This window comes from Sparus aurata, chromosome 23 (assembly GCF_900880675.1).
Source record: "Sparus aurata chromosome 23, fSpaAur1.1, whole genome shotgun sequence".
In the NCBI taxonomy this organism is placed as follows: Eukaryota; Metazoa; Chordata; class Actinopteri; order Spariformes; family Sparidae; genus Sparus; species Sparus aurata.
Window position 1 is genome coordinate 12809926 of NC_044209.1, and position 19053 is coordinate 12828978.

A 19053-nucleotide genomic window follows, 5' to 3' on the forward strand; every position below is an offset into this window, starting at 1 on the left:
AATCTCACAGATTGACCTGTACAGCCTCTGGATTCACATTCAGCAGCTACTATATGGCATGGATCAGACAGGCTCCTGGAAAAGGACTGGCGTGGGTTGCCTGGATTTATAGCAGTGGTAGCAGCAAGTACTACTCTGAGTCAGTCAAAGGCCGGTTTACCATCTCCAGAGACGACAGCAGACAGCAGGTGTATCTGCAGATGAACAGTCTGAAGACTGAAGATTCTGCTGTTTATTATTGTGCTCGAGAGACACAGTGACTGGAGTTGTTGAGCAGCTGTACAAAAACCTACACAACTCATCTCTGCTGGGCCAAAGGAGCCAAAGCATGAAGTATTATAATATCATAATTTTAAATCAGTCCATGAGAACTATTGATAGAAAACATCAAATGAAACAAAACATAATAACGGTCAATTGTTCATAATAGGCCGAAAGGCAGCAAAACAATGTGGTCACTGAAGTAAAATTTAACTACAAATTAAGAGGCAATAATGTTGCTAAATGTATGTCATTAATATAAATGTAGCCACTTTCAGTCAAGTAATTAAGGGATCATGTATTCTTTATTCAGATGTATGTCATTAATACACATACATTACAGTTTCTTTCATAAAATCACTAGAGGGCAGTCAGTGACAAGTCTGTCTCTCCTCTGTTACTTAAAGGAGACTCTGTGTTCTCATTAATATTAACTGACTGACTCTCAACACTCAGATGTAGTTTTTGCATTTTGTCTCACAGGTTTCAGTTCCTGAGCAGCTGATTTCCTCTCGAGGCTCCAAGTGTCTCTTTATGTCTTCAAATGTCTGCTGACACTGAAATAATTAAAACTCTTTCATGCCAACCAGCAGCATCAGACAGAAGTTTTCATACTGTTTACATGATGCTGTCTGCTGTTACTTTGCTACAAATACAGGAAGAACACCAAGTGATCAAATGCTGCAATAACAACAAGCTGTTCTTACATTTGAAGTTCATCTTAAATGTGATGTAGGAGGTGCTGACAGTAAATACATTCTCTCAGGAAAACAGCTCACATCATATTTAAAGTGTTTTAATGATTTGAAAACATGCTGAACACACTGTAAACATGGCTTATAGAAAGCAACATTCTTGATGGTTTCTCCTTTTGTTTCCATGACACATCATCATTAATATTGTAATGCTGATTTTAAAGAATATGTTTTTCATTATCTATGGTTCATGTAATATTCACAGTAAGAATAGTTGTGATAATCATTTACAGTTGTTTCATTTCTGTAAAAACAGGGACATTTTGAAAATGTTCCAGTTGAGTGTGTAATGAAATGAAAATATCATGTGTAAAGCAGAGGTGATTTCCAGGCATGTTTTCACTCTGCAGATATAATAACAGTCAACAGACTCTTCTATTGGCTCCAGTCAGACCAACATTGATGCTTCATATGTTTGATTCTATGCAAACTCAGTGAGCTTCCTTGTTACTCAGCTATAAAAACTTCCCATCAGGCTGTCAGCGGAGTTCACAGCACGTCACTTTCAACATCAACCATGTTTTCTGTAGCTCTGCTGCTACTGTTGGCAGCTGGATGTGAGTCTCTCTGGATTTGTCAAAGTCAACAGTACTTCTTTTACAGTTTAACTTGATCATTTGTTACAAAACATTTTGTTTTTTTAACAGGTGTGAAGTGTGAACAGTTGACACAGCCAGCCTCTGTGACTGTGCAGCCAGGTCAACGTCTGACCATCACCTGTCAGGTCTCTTATTCTCTTGGCTACTACACAGCTTGGATCAGACAGCCTGCAGGGAAAGGACTGGAGTGGATTGGGATGGCAGCTACTGGATACACAACATACTACAAAGATTCACTAAAGAACAAGTTCAGTATCGACTTAGACACTTCCAGTAAAACAGTGACTCTAAATGGACAGAATGTGCAGTCTGAAGACACTGCTGTGTATTACTGTGCCAGAGAGCCACAATAACACAAACCATCAGTAGACCTGAACAAAAACCCCTCAGTGCCTGAACACTTGTAACATGAAGCCACCAGAGGAGGAGCCCTCAGACCACTAATGATTTAGACACCAGTTCACTGTTACAGTAAAGAGAGGAAGAGACACATTAAACAAAATAAAAGAAACATGAACAGTTTTTTTGAATTTTCAATAATGATACAATGGAATGGAGACATTTTGACTCAGAATATGTGAGTGAAATGATGACAATATTATTTCAGCTCACAACTGCATTTCAAAAGCGTTTTATCTAAACAAACATGAAACTTAAATAAGTTCAGTATTCGTCTAATTATCCCTGATATCCTTTAAAAGGTATGCCTCATAAAACTTCATCGGAAAATCAACATTACAACACAAAGAACAACATCTGTTGTCATTTCTTTATGATGTGATTAAAATTTCATTACAAATGCTCAATTTAGTGGTATTGTAAAATTGACCAGCTTGTATTCTTGACATGATGCACAGTGCTTTATATTGAGGGGCAACACACTTAAATGATGTGTTTGTCAAACAGGTGCACAAAAATCAACTAGTCATGCAACAGTTTCTCTTGAAGGAATGAATTATGTTCAGTAAATATTCATTCACCAGTTTCACCAAACAGTGAGATCCAAGTCAAATCCAGTTCCTCCCTGCGAGGAGGAGTCAATGCAAAACTCAGATGTCTTCCTCCTCTACTTATCTGACTGCAGAGAGGATGACAGAGAACAGTGGTAACACAGTTTAACATGATGGACTATAGGACAGGACTGCTGCTGTTAACTGTCTGCTGGGCAGGTGAACATCTACACTGATCTAAAGTTGTATTTGTCTTAAAAATGGTTCCAGCTTAAAGCAACTAACTACTGTATATTTATTTGTGTCTCAATAGGTGTTGATGGTCAGACTCTGACAGAATCTGAACCAGTGGTTAAAAGGCCTGGAGAATCTCACAGATTGACCTGTACAGCCTCTGGACTGTCAATTAGTAGCTATTGGATGCACTGGATCAGACAGGCTCCTGGAAAAGGACTGGAGTGGGTTGCTGCTATTTATGACAGTAGCAACATCCACTACTCTGAGTCATTCAAAGGCCGGTTTACCATCTCCAGAGACGACAGCAGACAGCAGGTGTATCTGCAGATGAACAGTCTGAAGACTGAAGATTCTGCTGTTTATTATTGTGCTCGAGAGACACAGTGACTGGAGTTGTTGAGCAGCTGTACAAAAACCTTCAGAACTCATCTTTACTGGGCTGAAAGAGCCATGTATTAAGTATTTTATATCATACATAAATATATCATAAATTTATATTGTTTCTTGAGAAAAGTTGATAGTGAACATTAAATGAAACAAAATTGTTAACAAAAGGCCCAAAGACAGCACAACAATAGGCTCACTGAAATAAAACTTAACGACAAATTAAGAGGCAATAATGTCGCCAAATTGAAGTCATCAAAATAAATGTTGCCAAGTAATTTAGGGTTCATGTGTTCTTTATTCAGATGTATTCTCATTAATACACTAAGCTGAATTACTGCATTAGATACAGCTTTAGTCAGCTGAGGATTTTGGTCACTTTATTCAAAAGGTTAATGCATTTCAGTCAGGGATATTATAAACCAAGATAAATGAAATCATTTGAGTTTTGAAGGATAAGATATTAATCTCTCCCTTTTAAAGATAATCAGAGAAATAAGGTCCCATAAAATATTTTGTGTCCTCCGTTATTCTAATTTCCCTAGGCTACATAAATGTGAAAAATAATGTTTGTTACTTTACCTTCAGCCTCCAGTCAGTCCCCTAGAGTTTAGATTCTCTGCCCGTGAAGAGAATAGAAAAAGGAACAGGAAAAATTATTTCAGACTAAATGAGGTTTTCTTTCCCCTAATGTGTTTGAAAGGTATGCCTCATAAAGACTTCAGAAGAAGTTTCAGAAAATCAACATAACAACACAAGAAACAACATTTGTTGTCATTTTTGTTTCACCCTCTAAAATATAATTAAGAATATTCACTGTGCAATTGATCAAATGTTGTGAAACTCTTCATTTGTGGCACACTGTGCTTCATGATGAAGGTCAACCAATTTTAATTATGTACTTGTCAACCTGTTGCACAAATTGTACTGAAACATGAAAAGGTTCTGTTGGAGGAATGACTCATGAACATTCAGTTCTCCAGTTTTACCAAACAGTAACTGAGATCCAAGTCAAATCCAGTTCCACACTGTGAGGAGGAGTCAATGCAAAACTCAGATGTCTTCCTCCTCTACTTATCTGACTGCAGAGAGGATGACAGAGAACAGTGGACACACAGTTTAACATGATGGACTATAGGACAGGACTGCTGCTATTAACTGTCTGCTGGGCAGGTGAACATCTACACTGATCTTAATTTTAGATTACTTCTATTTGTGTTGCCAAGCCAATGACATGCATTTCTTTGTCTCAACAGGTGTTGATGGTCAGACTCTGACAGAATCTGAACCAGTGGTTAAAAGGCCTGGAGAATCTCACAGATTGACCTGTACAGCCTCTGGATTCACATTCAGCAGCTATGCTATGAACTGGATCAGACAGGCTCCTGGAAAAGGACTGGAGTGGATCGCTTTTATACACACAGGCAGTTCTCACATCTATTACTCCCAGTCAGTCAAGGGTAGATTCACCATCTCCAGAGATGACTCCAGCAGTAAACTCTACCTACAGATGAACAGTCTGAAGACTGAGGACACAGCAGTGTATTACTGTGCCAGAAGAGACACAGTGAGAGACAATAACAAGAGAGTCATACAAAAACTACTTCCTCTATTTACCACCACAAATGAGAACACTCACTTTTTTCAGTATCACATCAATTCTAATACTGCTTGAGATTTACAATGTTAAAGTCAAATGTTATATGTATATATCTAATTCAGTTACAATGCACTAAATCACAAAGAAAACATCATTTTTAATGTGTAACAGAACTTTAATTTCCAAACTGATCCCTTGACAAATGTGAAGATTGAAGTCAGAGAAGAAAATATGATTTCCTAGAGTTAATTTATAGCTTGTATTCATTGAAAAATGAAAAGTTCTGCATTTTTTAGATCTGTCACAGTAGTAATCAGTGGTTGCATCCCTGGACCACATCTGCATGTCGACTGATCCTTGGGCAAAATACTGAACAAACTGCTCCTGATGGCTTTTTCATTGGTGTGTGTGTGTGGATAACTTTGGATAAGAAGGGCTGTATCGCTCCAGATGAGCATGTTGGAACCTTGCATGGCCGCGTCTGCAGTCAGCGTTTGAATGTGTGTATGAATGATTGAGTGTGACACGTGTTGTAAATTTGATGATTTACTAGACAAGTGCTTTATATTCATAACTACGGACCATTACATACATGAATTTAGCTTAAAAGAGAAAGAAGCTGAAAAACATTTGATCAGACAGCTTTATTAGAACATGATTAGAAAGTGATCCGTCCACATAAATATAATTATTTATTCAAAACACTGGTTCATGGTATGATGTGGTGAGATGACAATCACACAGTTTTCATAAATGCTAGAAGATGCTGGTGATCAGAATAAAACTGTAGATTACATTATTATTCTCATGTGCTGTCCATCTCTCTATAAAAGCACGGAATCTCAGTCTGTCTGTGTGTGTGTGTGTGTGTGTGTGTGTGTTTCTGTTAGTCAAATATCTCTGCGGATCAGAATCACACTGACCCGAGACTTTCAACATGGCTGCTGCGTGGTTCAGTGGTGTGCATCTAAGCATTTGCTTGGACTGCAATGATACCGTGACTAAATTATTTCATAAATGCTTTACAATTCCGCCGAGCATTGTCCACCGGAGCCACCACAGTCACGTGCGCACCAGAGCCAATCACTGCACACCGTGGCCACGTGCGCACCAGAGCCAATCACTGCAGAGCTCAAGCCCACGACATACCTGAAGAAACAAGCGGATTGATACCTGCAGCGGCGCGAGCTGGACTGGGATTTTGCCGGCGGTTCGGTTCCGTTCTGTTCTGTTTTGTGCATCTAAACTGACTGTTCCCACTGCGCAGAGAGACGTCCAAACGACGTCTTTTCCAAGTCATTTTTGCACGTCTAATTTTGGTCACCTCAAGGTGCAGACTGTTACTCCAGACGACGTCTTTTTTTCGACGTACACTTAGCGTCCATTTACGACATCCACAGTACCTCCGTACAGGAGCTATTTCTAGTCCAAATGTGGTCTTTGTGGACGTCATTTCAACGTCAAATTAGAACTCATATTAGACATTGTTTTTATACTGTACTGCTTCTAGTTTCTATGCATAAATGTAGTCCCATTTCAGAAGGTGGCATGCTGTTAAAAATAATAAATCACAATCCAATCTCCAGGATTCAGTTGAGAAATACTAGTTACTAGGCTACTAATTCTTAACTGCAGGCAGTATAACCCTCAATTAAGTTTGAAAAAAACAAAGTGGTAAAATACAATAAATTAAATTACACCTCTTTGGTCTGTACTACAAAAATAGGGTTAGTCCTGAGTGAATATGTACAAACATAAGAACAATTAAAATATAAAACAATTAAACACATATACATATATATATTTGTATTTATTTATTTATTTATTTATTTTTTAAGTGTGAACACTGGGGTAAAAATCAAACTGAACACCTGATTGACCTGTACAGCCTCTGGATTATCATTTAGTGGCTACATGATGCACTGGGTCAGACAGGCTCCTGGAAAAGGACTGGAGTGGGTTTCTGCTATCAGTAGTGGTGGCAGCACTTACTACTCTGAGTCAGTCAAAGGCCGATTTACCATCTCCAGAGACAACAGCAGACAGCAGGTGTATCTGCAGATGAACAGTCTGAAGACTGAAGATTCTGCTGTTTATTATTGTGCTCGAGAGACACAGTGACTGGAGTTGGTTGAGCAGCTGTACAAAAACCTACAGAACTCATCTTTACTGGGCTGAAGGAGCCAAGCATGATGTATTTTATATCATACATAATTGTACAATAATTTGATATCTGTTCCTGAAAAATACATTTCAGGGAACCTGAAATGAAACAGAAGAACATAATTATTTCTTGACAAAAGGCCTGAAGAAAGCGAAACAATGTTGTCACTGAAATAAAACTACTACAAAAATAAAGCTGCAAGCAGCGATGAACAGGCCCTCGCAGATCAGATGGCCTAGGAGGAGTTCGATAAAGCAAGTTTATAATTTTTTCACAGAGCCTTAGTGGTTCATGGGGAAGTAGTCACCTGTGTTTCTGTCATTTGGAGAGACCAATGTGGAGATGTGCAACACTTTGTGTTTTAAACAAAATGTTCAGGAAGTTGTTACTTAATAACTTGAGTATTGTTTAGAATATCAAAATTATTTTAAAAGGCTTTTGTCAGGAGAGTCAACAGATGCTGTGTGCAAAGTTTCGTGCAAATCGGTGAAATCGCCCGGGAGGAGATCGAACAAGAACGTTTGCGACATATAGTGAATTTGGGGACCTCGCGAGTCAAGACCTGCACGGGCCCTAATTAAACATTTCTACAGATTTAGAGACAATAATGTTTCTGAATTTTGTGGGATCTAAATGACTCACAATATGGAGGTGAAAAATAATGTTAAATTTCTTTCATGAAATCACTAGAGGGCAGTCAGTGACAAGTTTGTCTCTCCTCTGTTACTTAAAGGAGACTCTGTGTTCTCATTAATATTAACTGACTGACTCTCAACACTCAGATGTAGTTTTTGCATTTTGTCTCATAGGTTTCAGTTCCTGAGCAGCTGTTTTCCTCTCGAGGCTCCAAGTTTCTCTGTATGTCTTCAAACATCTGCTGACACTTTCATGCCAACCAGCAGCATCAGACAGAAGTTTTCATACTGTTTACATGATGCTGTCTGCTGTCACTTTGCTGCAAATACAGGAAGAACACTAAGTTGTCAAATGCTGCAATAACAACAAGCTGTTCTTACATTTGAAGTTAATCTTAAATGTGATGTAGGAGCTGCTGACAGTAAATACATTCTCTCAGGAAAACAGCTATTATTATTATCTGTGGTTCATGTAACATTCACAGTGAGAATAGTTGTGATAATCATTTACAGTTGTTTCATTTCTGTAAAAACAGGGACATTTGCAAAATGTTCCAGTTAAGTGTGTAATGAAATGAAAATATCATGTGTAAAGCAGAGGTGATTTCCAGGCATGTTTTCACTCTGCAGATATAATAACAGTCAACAGAGTCTTCTATTGGCTCCAGTCAGACCAACATTGATACGTCATATGTTTGATTCTATGCAAACTCAGTGAGCTTCCTTGTTACTCAGCTATAAAAACTTCCCATCAGGCTGTCAGTGGAGTTCACAGCACGTCACTTTCAACATCAACCATGCTTTCTGTAGTTCTGCTGCTGCTGTTGGCAGCTGGATGTGAGTTTCTCTGTATTTGTCAAAGTCAACAGTTCTTCTTTTGCAGTTTAACTTGATCATTTCTTACAAAACATTTTGTTTTTTTTTAAACAGGTGTGAAGTGTGAACAGTTGACACAGCCAGCCTCTGTGACTGTGCAGCCAGGTCAACGTCTGACCATCACCTGTCAGGTCTCTTATTCTGTTAGTGACTACTACACACACTGGATCAGACAGCCTGCAGGGAAAGGACTGGAGTGGATCGGGATGAGAGCTGGATCCACCACATACTACAAAGATTCACTGAAGAACAAGTTCACTATCGATTTAGACTCTTCCAGCAACACAGTGACTCTAAATGGACAGAATGTGCAGTCTGAAGACACTGCTGTGTATTACTGTGCCAGAGAGCCACAGTGAGAGACAATAACAGGAGAGTCATACAAAAACTACTTCCTCTATTTAACACCAACTGAAACATTCACTCGTCTCATTATCACATTTTTTTAGCTGTGACTAAATATTGAATTCTTGTTTTATCTAAACCGAAATGTTAAATATTATATTCAATTGCAAATTTGTCACACAAAAAGTCATGAAAAGAATCTTGTTTGGCTGTCCAAGATCTCCCAATAAACTTCTGAAGTTAAGACATTTTACAATTTTTAAAAAGTTATCAGAAGAGTAAAAGTTCTGTTTAAGGATCATTCAAGTTTTTGTTTTTTTTTTCATTAAAACTTCTGCACCATTTACAGCTCTTATACAAATATCTTATTACTTGTTTAACCTGTAATTTACAGTCTAAATTAGATGACAAATATAGTGATAGTTTAAGAAATCAAATTGCATGTGCTTTGAAGTCTTTAGTACCTATAAGATGAACTAATTTAAAGAGAGAGTAATGCAGCAGTGTCTTTTATTGAATTAAGTTTCATGTCCTTGTTGTATTTTCTTATATCAGGTATTACATTGTCAGCCATTTATGTCATTGCTGTTTGTCCATTAATTCATAAACATGAAAAACAACTTTTTGTTTGTTTTGGACAGATTCTAGTCAGATAATCAGCAAAACTCAGTCCAGATTAAAACTTCAAGCATGTATATAAGAACAAGGGGTTTGTTTGTTTAGTTCACCTCATTTGTAGCAGTCTTATTTTTTAAGACTTACTATCTTTCTTTGGTTTTGTCCAATTTTCCATAATCCCTCTCATATCATTATTAGACAATTATTATTTTCTCACTTGCATTCTGAATCTGTCACTGAGAACCTCAGATTAGATTTCCAGCCAGAAACTCTGCTCTGTTTCGGCCCTGTTGTGTTTTCTTGACTGCCCACATCATTCTAGTGAGGAAACTGTGTTTATTCTGGTAAAATACATTTGAAACATTTCTTTATTCTTGAATTTTGGCTCTTTGGTCTCCTCAGTATTGCTCTCCACCCAATAAAAAAGAACTCACCTTTCCCCCCCAACATTAACCCCCCATTACAAGACCACATGAGCTCTTTTTCATGAATATCTTCCTATAATAAAACATTTTCCACAGCCAAAATATATACAAATAAATGATAATTAAAAGGATTGACCTTTGTGTCAGTGAAAGGACAGAAGAGTTTCAACAGCTTTAACATCAACCATGTTCTCTGTAGCTGTGATAAGCAAGAATTTTACATTAAATCATTGAGACGTGCTTCACAAATAAATACATAAATGTAATAGTAGGTAAGTAAATACATAAATGGGTGGCTCATTCTCTGGATGTGTTTTTGTATCCAACATGAAATGACAAGCAGCATTAATGAAGATAAATAAAAATAATGTCACAATTAATGAAACTAACAGTGTGTGTGTAGATGAGCCACTCCCTCCTCATGATGTCCTGATGCAAATCTTCAGTCTGTGCAGTGTACTTCTGTCCTGCTGACTGCTCTTGTACTTTGTGTGGAGCATCAGAGGTCACATCTCCAGCCTCAGGATGATGAACACACTCACTCTTCTGCTGGTTGCTCTCTCTCTGCCCTGTGAGTTCTCCTGCTTCTTGCTGTTTTATCTTTTATCACACAACATGGACTGATGGTCAGTCAGTGATAGCAGAAAACTTCCCAGATGACTGTCTCACTTTCTGCTGTGGCTCCTCTCTTCTTTCATCTCATCAGGTTGTACAGGTCAGAGTATGGAGTCCATTCCTTCCAGTTCAGTAGTGAAAAAGCCTGGGGAGACTCTCAGTCTGTCCTGCAGGGGATCTGGCTTCACATTCAGCTGCTGCACTATGAGCTGGATCAGACAACCTGCAGGAAAAGGACTGGAATGGATCGGGGTTGGCTTCTCCAGCTCCAGTAGAAACACTTATGCCAGCAGTGTGCAAGGACACGCAGAAATCAGTAGAGAAGATAGCAACAGCATGGTGTATCTGAGACTGTCCAACTTAAAGCCAGAGGACTCTGCTGTGTATTACTGTGCCAGAGACACACACTGGTTAAAGGAAGCAGAGAAGCTTTACAAAAACTCCACAGAACATTTGTTTCCAAAGACCTACAGGTGGCAGCAGAACATATGAAGTCAGATGACACTAACTAAGGAGAGTATGACAGTGACTCTAAACACTCACACATACATACATGCATCATATGAAAACAACAGCTGATGTTGTGGTTTGTGACTTCCTGTTTCTCAGTGTTACATCTAACATGTGTTTTTCTACAACAATGATGGTTTATAATGTTCCCATTATTAATGTTTAACAACAGGTGATGAGAATATATTTGAACATTTACATGATATATCCAGTGTATGGATGGACCAACAAATAAATACACCTTACTGGTGTGTGAATAAACATCACTGTTAGATAACTTCTTCATTATCAAAAACATTACAATGAAACACTTAAAGTCTATAACATGATATGATGATGTCATTGTTGTTTTGTCCAGAGGTGTGTGAGTTGTGGTGTGTTTCTCTGTGAGGAGGAGGAGTCGATGCAAAACTCTGATCTCTTCATCTCTACATATGTGTTGCAGAGTGAAGGACAGAGACTGAATCACTGACAGACACACTGTAGACTGGACAGAGACGACTGGCTTTTACAATGATCACACCTGATTATTTGGTTGTTTTTCTCATGCTGTCTATTAACTGTGCAGGTAAGAACAATGATTGTTTTTCTGACAAACCTCCTGCTACAAAGACAACATGGCTGCATTACAGTAACTAATGAGCTGTTTAACTGTCTGTAGGTACTGAGGGTCAAACACTGACCGAGTCTGAACCAGCTGTTAAAAGACCTGGAGAATCCCACAGACTGACCTGCACATATTCAGGCTTCAGTAGCAATTACTGGAACGCTTGGATCAGACAGGCTGCTGGAAAAGGACTGGAGTGGGTTTCTACTATCAGCAGTGATGGCAGTAGCTACATCTACTACTCTGAGTCAGTCAAAGGCCGGTTTACCATCTCCAGAGACAACAGCAGACAGCAGGTGTATCTGCAGATGAACAGTCTGAAGACTGAAGATTCTGCTGTTTATTATTGTGCTCGACAGCCACAGTGACTGGAGTTGTTGAGCAGCTGTTTAAAAACCAACAGAACGGATCTCAGCCTGGTAGAGTCCAGAAGTATTTTTTCTCCCTATTTTTATGACATGATTAATTCTACATTTCATTCTTTATATTAATGGCTTGAAATATGGTTTTATATTCTATAACTTACAATACACACAATGTTAATCACAGATGACAGAAAGTCCTGAATACTGTTGCTGATAAATATTAAATTCATCATTGTAACTGGTTCAAAAATAAAAATAAAAACGTAATAAAGATGACTTATTGATAAAAGAGTCAAAGATATGAAAAGCCAAAATATAAAGGAGAAAAATGAGTTTATAGTCTATTCTCTAAAATCACGGGAGCGCAGTCAGTGTGATGTTACTCTCTCCTCTGAAAGGACACTCTGAGATGTTCCCATAGATCTTAACTGACTGACAATCAAGAATTGGAAATATATATTTTTTTGCTTGTTGTTTTTTTTTTTTTGTCACATGTTTCAGTTCCTGAGCAGCTGCTTTTCACTTCAGACTCCAGAATTCTCTGTATGTCTTTAAATATCTACAAACACTGAAACCATTAACAGTCTTATATGCAAACCAACATCAGATAAATGTTTTCATATTTACATGATCTTGGCTGCTGTCACTGTTTTCCTGATTGCCGTAAATGCTGTGAGTAAGTACGCAAAAAAATGAAAGTAATAAATAAATTATGCAGTTTAAATAAAGCTGCGGTCATATGTTTGAAGTTAATCTTAAATGTGATGTTGGAGGTGCTGACAGTAAATAAATCATATTTAAAGTGTTTCAATTAAAATGTTTTGAAATGAAAATATCATGTGTAAAGCAGAGGTGATTTTCACTCTGCAGATATAATAACAGTCAACAGACTCTTCTATTGGCTCCAGTCAGACCAACATTGATGCTTCATATGTTTGATTCTATGCAAACTCAGTGAGCTTCCTTGTTACTCAGCTATAAAAACTTCCCATCAGGCTGTCAGTGGAGTTCACAGCACGTCACTTTCAACATCAACCATGTTTTCTGTAGCTCTGCTGCTGCTGTTGGCAGCTGGATGTGAGTCTCTCTGCAGTTCTTCTTTTGCAGTTTAACTTGATCATTTGTTACAAAACATTTTGTTTTTTTAACAGGTGTGAAGTGTGAACAGTTGACACAGCCAGCCTCTGTGACTGTGCAGCCAGGTCAACGTCTGACCATCACCTGTCAGGTCTCTTATTCTGTTAGCTACTGGACAGCTTGGATCAGACAGCCTGCAGGGAAAGGACTGGAATGGATAGGAGTGAAAGGAACTGGAAGTTCATACTACAAAGATTCACTAAAGAACAAGTTCAGTATCGATTTAGACTCTTCCAGCAACACAGTGACTCTAAATGGACAGAATGTGCAGTCTGAAGACACTGCTGTGTATTACTGTGCCAGAGAGCCACAATAACACAAACCATCAGTAGACCTGAACAAAAACCCCTCAGTGCCTGAACACTTGTAACATGAAGCCACCAGAGGAGGAGCCCTCAGACCACTAATGGTTTCAACACCAGTTCACTGTTACAGTAACAAGAGGAAGAGTCTGCAGACTTTAGTGAAAGGATCTTAATTTGATTTGTTTACAACAACTTAAATACTTGTATTAAATTATGTTTTCTCATGTTATAATTTAAGTTGTATTATCTCATTTGTTAGAATAATATGCTCCCATATTATTATTTACGACCAGTTTATATTATCCCCCTAGTTTTTTAGCCACACGGACAACATGACCTTAAATTTTTAGTATGTGTGCAAGGCATTGTGGGTTTTCTTGTCAGTTGTTGTAATGGAGCACTTGCCATGGCTACTGATGATTTTCCCGGAGCTGTGAAGTAATTAATAAGCACATAGAAATATATCTATACATTGTATTTCATTAATATGGCAAATGAAAATGGAAACGCAACAACTTGGACTTCATAAAGAGTGATACGTTTCTGTTAAACAAATTACACTTTCAAATGTTTTCATACATGATAAAGTCACATAATGATATAAATTCCATTGACATCTTGAAGATGCAAATTGTTTGTGTCTTTTCATTAACACATTATTTAAAAAAGCTGCTTTAATCAGTTAATCAGAAGTCTTCAGCTTCATGGAGTCCACAAACAACAGAACATGGTGCGTTCATAATAATCCAAAGTGTGTTTGTCAGTGATTTAAGTTTCACCCTCTCATTGAGTGAGATGAAGAGAAAAGCCTGAACATTAAGTTTTCGTTTTGATTCATTTAAATATGCTTTAGTCAGCTGATTTACTGTCATCAGTATGTAAATTAGCCTCCTTGTGTGTTTCGCCTCATAAGGACGTGAAGTTTGTGTCAGTGAGAGGACAGAAGAGCTCACATCAGTTCAGCTTCAACATCAACCATGTTCTCTGTAGCTCTGCTGCTGCTGCTGGCTGCTGGATCCTGTGAGGAGCTTTCAGTGGATTCACACTAATAAACACATTAGAAACACTGAATAGTCAGATGGATGATGGAGATAATGTTGATTTGTTTTTCCGCAGTCGTGAACAGTATTGATCTCATCCAGCCAGACTCAAAGGTTGTGCAGCCTGGACAGTCTTTGACCATCACCTGTCAGGTCTCTGGTTATTCTTTGACTGATAACAGCTATGCAACAGGTTGGATCAGACAGTGTGACGGAAAACCAATGGACTGGATAGTGAGTCGTTTCGGTGGAGGTGTCTTTTACCAAAATGATGCTCTGAAGAACAAGTTCCTTTACCACACACACACTTCTACCAGCTCGGTGACTCTAACAGGACATAATCTGCAGCCTGAGGACACAGCTGTTTATTACTGTGTACGTCAGCCCACAGTGATACAAACCACCAACAGACCTGCACAAATACCCAGAGACCATGTGACTCAACCACACATACAAAAGAAAATGTAAGAAAGGATGGACTCCCAAACATTTTGGACTCCCGCTCAAACAATAACTAAAACTGTTGTAGTGAAATAAAAAATGAACAAAAAACGAAATAAAAAGAGGATTTAATATAGATGTGTTCACGGGAAAAGGATTTACAGAGGAAAATGTGATCTGGCTGAGGACATACAGAAGTCACTGCCGTGACCTGAGGAACAAAGCTTTTTTTCAGGCTCTCTATTTATGGAAGCTGGAATAGTCTGTCTGTACCAGTAACAGTCAACTGAATATATAATATTATTATTTGCTCTCATCTGCTGCCTAATATGCTTTCTTATGTGACAGAACCTTGTGTTTTTAATACCTAGGGAAATCTTACAGAAACTAAATATGATAGACAAATGTTAAAACATTAATCCCCCAGTTTCATTAAATATCTCCAGTCCAGCTGTTTCCTCCCTGTGAGGAGGAGTCAATGCAAATTTTACCATTTTACAGCTCTTATAAAAATATGTTATTACTTGTCTAAACTGTAGTTTACAGTCCAAATTAGCTCACAAATGAAGTGATAGTTTAAGCCATCAAATTGTATGTGCTTATAAGTCTTTGATGCATAAAGGTTCTTTTCATGATGAAAAAAGAGAGTAAATGCAGCAGTATGTTTCTGTCACAACTTCAGCCGTGCTTTAGTTTTTCATTTGTCTGTTCCCTGTTTTTCCACACTAACTCTCATGTCATGTCAGACTCTGCCACTTCCTCCTGCTCTGCATTACCTGCTGATTATATTCACCTGGCCTGCCCCACCCCCATACTCACCTGCTCCTCATCAGCTAATCAGCCCCTCAGTGTATGTACCGGTCCTTTTCCCTCAGTTCTTTGCCAGATTGTCTAGTATGTTCACTTAGCTCTCCAGCATTCTGTCATTCTGATTCTGATTCTGATTCTGATCCCGGTCCTGCCTGTTCGAGTGTTGACCTGCCTTCTTGGACTTCAGACTTTCCCTTTTGCCTGCTCCTACTGGATTTGTTTGCTACGCTGATTGACCACCTGGTTTGACCTCCGCTTCTGAACCGTTTTCTGTGTCGTGCTACTGGGTTCTTGCCTGCCATTTTATGAAACCTGACACTCTCACTGAATCAAGTTTTATGTCTTCAGTTGTATAGTTTTATTTCAGATATTACAGTATCACCCATTACTATCATTGATGTTTGTCCATTCATTCACAAACTTGAACAACACTTACCTTTTTGTTTGTTTCTGAGATGATGTTTTATTGAAATAACATAAAACAGTTTAGCAGATTCTGCATTAAACACTGAACGGATTCCAGTCATATTATCAGCTAACTTCCGTCCAGATCAAGATTTCAAGTTTTTATATAAGAAAATGGATTCTTTAGTTTAGTTTATTTAGAATTTACTGTGTCCTTGTGGTAATCGTGACACAAATGGAACAAAATATTATTCTACGATGAGAAAGTCCAAAGTGAATAGCAATGGAGAATAGATCCATCTAAACATTTAGTGCCCAAAGCATGATTCCTTTATGAAGGAGCTCTCCCCCTTTATTACTAATTTATTAGCTATTTGATAAATCTAATCTAATATGTAAGAGAACGGCGGTCACTATCGGGAAAATAGGTCGACAGGACGAACCTTCACGTCGGGGTCTGATTCGTCCTGAAGGGACTAATTTCCCGATAGTGACCGCCGTTCTATGCATTATCCTGCTGATTACACGGAAACTTGCCAACATGAAAAAAAACTTGACACAGTGTGTCTTTTTATAATTTATTTGTTACCATTTATAGTGTTTTTCAGCAGAGAAATATAGTTCGCCAAACCGACGCCGTCTCGCTTCTCCCTCTTCAGTGCTTTCCTCTCTTTTTCTTTTCTTGACCGGTGGCGACAACTCCGCCTTTTGCCAAGAGCTGATATCACCGTATTTTCCAAGAATATTAAAGTTAGTGTGAAACTCATCAATACTAGTGGCTGTGGATTTTTGATTATTCGCTATGGTTTATGATATGCTTTATGATATTCAGATGACAGACAGTCTACTATGCACACAGAGAGTAACCCCTGTATACGAGAGAGTGGAAAGTTACAAAAGCAAAAGTGAAGACAGAGGAGTAGAGACAAAAATATGCGTCCTTGAACAGGAAAAATACCCCCAACTAGAACAACAGGATGGGAAGCAAAGTGTAACTATATCCATTTATGGCTTAAGACACCCCAACCAGAGTAACAAAGTGTGATGCAAAGTGTAAAATGTATCTATATATGGTTATGCTTTATGAAATGTAAACGCCCCTAAGATTGCAATAAAATGAGCCTGCAAAAAGCTGAGAATTCAGAACTCTCTTAGGACAGCTGCAGGAGCAGATCACGTGATCTGTTTTGGGCTGGAGGGTTCTCCCTTTGCAAAGGCGGAAACTAATTTTGACTCTGTGTGATCATTCAGTCTTCTCTCCCTCCAGTGTTTACAGAGTTGAGGTCCTGAGGATTCGGGGTGACAATTCTGGTCACAACATGGCCTAGGAGTACATTTTTCCGATATGAAGTAGACTACAGATCAGCTGACGTCGCTTAGCGACCGAAGACGCTGGGGTGATAAGTGATCGGACTACTTGCGGAGCAAAGATTTTAGAGTGCGGAGGTCTACGAAATAAGTGAATCAGAGGCAAAAAGGCCACTTTCCTTGACAACGGTCAAATATGCTTAGCAGCGGTCAATTATACGAAAATAATTGACCGCCGAACGTTAGGGAGGCCCATTCAAGTGAATAGAGCCTTCTACAGCATTCAGAAGAGCCGTGTAATAAAAAAGCACAATAGAATGAGTTGCAATATTGCACACAATTCAACAATAATGTTTGCTTTATATCCTTAATGATGATATTTTATATCTATATCCTACGGGAATAAGAGCAAAATGATACACCCTACACAAGACTACATTTCTGAATCTTAAACATTATTTTACCATTTAATTGAATACAACTTACAAATGGTTACGAGAGCATTTTGTCTATTACAAAACGTTTTTCTATTTCACTGGCAGATATCGTCCATGCTGTTGCATCCTGACACGAAAGCAATCAAATCCCCAGTTCATTTTGTCATGTAGCTTCTGTCACATTCTACTGTCACTAAGCTAGCTGTAGCAATAACACTAAAAGTCTGAGCTCTTCAGACTTCTCATTATCAAGAGCCATTTTCTGTCCCACTGCACATCTGACACCTCACCTAATTTGTGTGAAAGACTATAGCCTACATTCTGCTGAATTCTACTGAATGACAATCCTGAAGATGGTCGTGCCCCTTTCCTCTGCCCTCACCTGCCTGCAGTCTAGCCTTTTGGTTCCAAACTTTATATTTTTTTAATCTGTGTATTAATCGATTTATTTACGTTACTATACAGTGAAAATTAGATGTAAAAAATAATAAAAACAAAATAATCGGAAAAACAATGTTGATCATTTGCATACAGCCATGTTTGGGTTAGTAGTGTGCTCATTGGTCAGGTGTTGACCTGTTGACCTGTGACCTGAAAGCTTGACGACGTCCAAATAAGGGCGCACAAAGCTCACAGTGAGCTAACTTGGCCAACGAACATTTGCTGAAAATATAAATGGATATCAGACAGTGGTTACATGGTGGTGCTGCTGCTTCTGCAAGGCTTCCTTTGGCACTAGGAACGAAAGGATGCCACATCTTTACATGGAAATAAAAGTTTTCAGCCTACAGAGAGCTTACACCCCGAAAATCTAAGCGAAATAATGATGTGGCAGGCTAGTCCATTTTGCCAACATTTAATTTCTGCAACTCAAAATGCTTCTCAATATCTTGTGTGGCCCCCACTTGCTTGTATGCATGCTTGACAATGTCGTGGCATGCTCCTAATGAGACAACGGATGGTGTCTTGTGGGATGTCCTCCCAGATCTGTGTAAGGGCATCCCTGAGCTCCTGTAAAGTCTGAGGAGCAACCTGGCGGCGCCTGATGGACCGAAACATAATGTCCCAGAGATGTTCTATCGGGTTTAAGTCAGGTGATCGTGAGGGCCATTCAATTGTATCAATTTCTTCATCACCTTTGACTGACTCAGAGTAGTAGATGTAGCTACTGTCAAACTGTCCTAAATAGCAGCAACCTACTCCATCTGTGAGATTCTCCAGGCC

General features: G+C 38.6%; 3 gene segments (V, D, J or C); all 3 read left to right on the plus strand.

The window, feature by feature from the left end:
- Positions 1 to 1533: 1533 nt before the first annotated feature.
- Positions 1534 to 1953, plus strand: LOC115576147 (immunoglobulin heavy variable 4-38-2-like; the record flags this gene model as incomplete). The annotated part of the segment is given in 2 exon segments: positions 1534 to 1573; positions 1664 to 1953. Coding segments are annotated over 2 exon segments (330 nt in total), but the record flags the coding sequence as incomplete, so codon positions are not given.
- Positions 1954 to 4310: 2357 nt separating this feature from the next.
- On the plus strand, positions 4311 to 6762 carry LOC115575171 (immunoglobulin heavy variable 3-21-like). The segment is given in 3 exon segments: positions 4311 to 4359; positions 4443 to 4738; positions 6694 to 6762. Coding segments are annotated over 3 exon segments (414 nt in total).
- Positions 6763 to 8382: 1620 nt separating this feature from the next.
- LOC115576139 (Ig heavy chain V region 5A-like) lies at positions 8383 to 8820 on the plus strand. The segment is given in 2 exon segments: positions 8383 to 8422; positions 8516 to 8820. Coding segments are annotated over 2 exon segments (345 nt in total).
- Positions 8821 to 19053: the final 10233 nt, after the last annotated feature.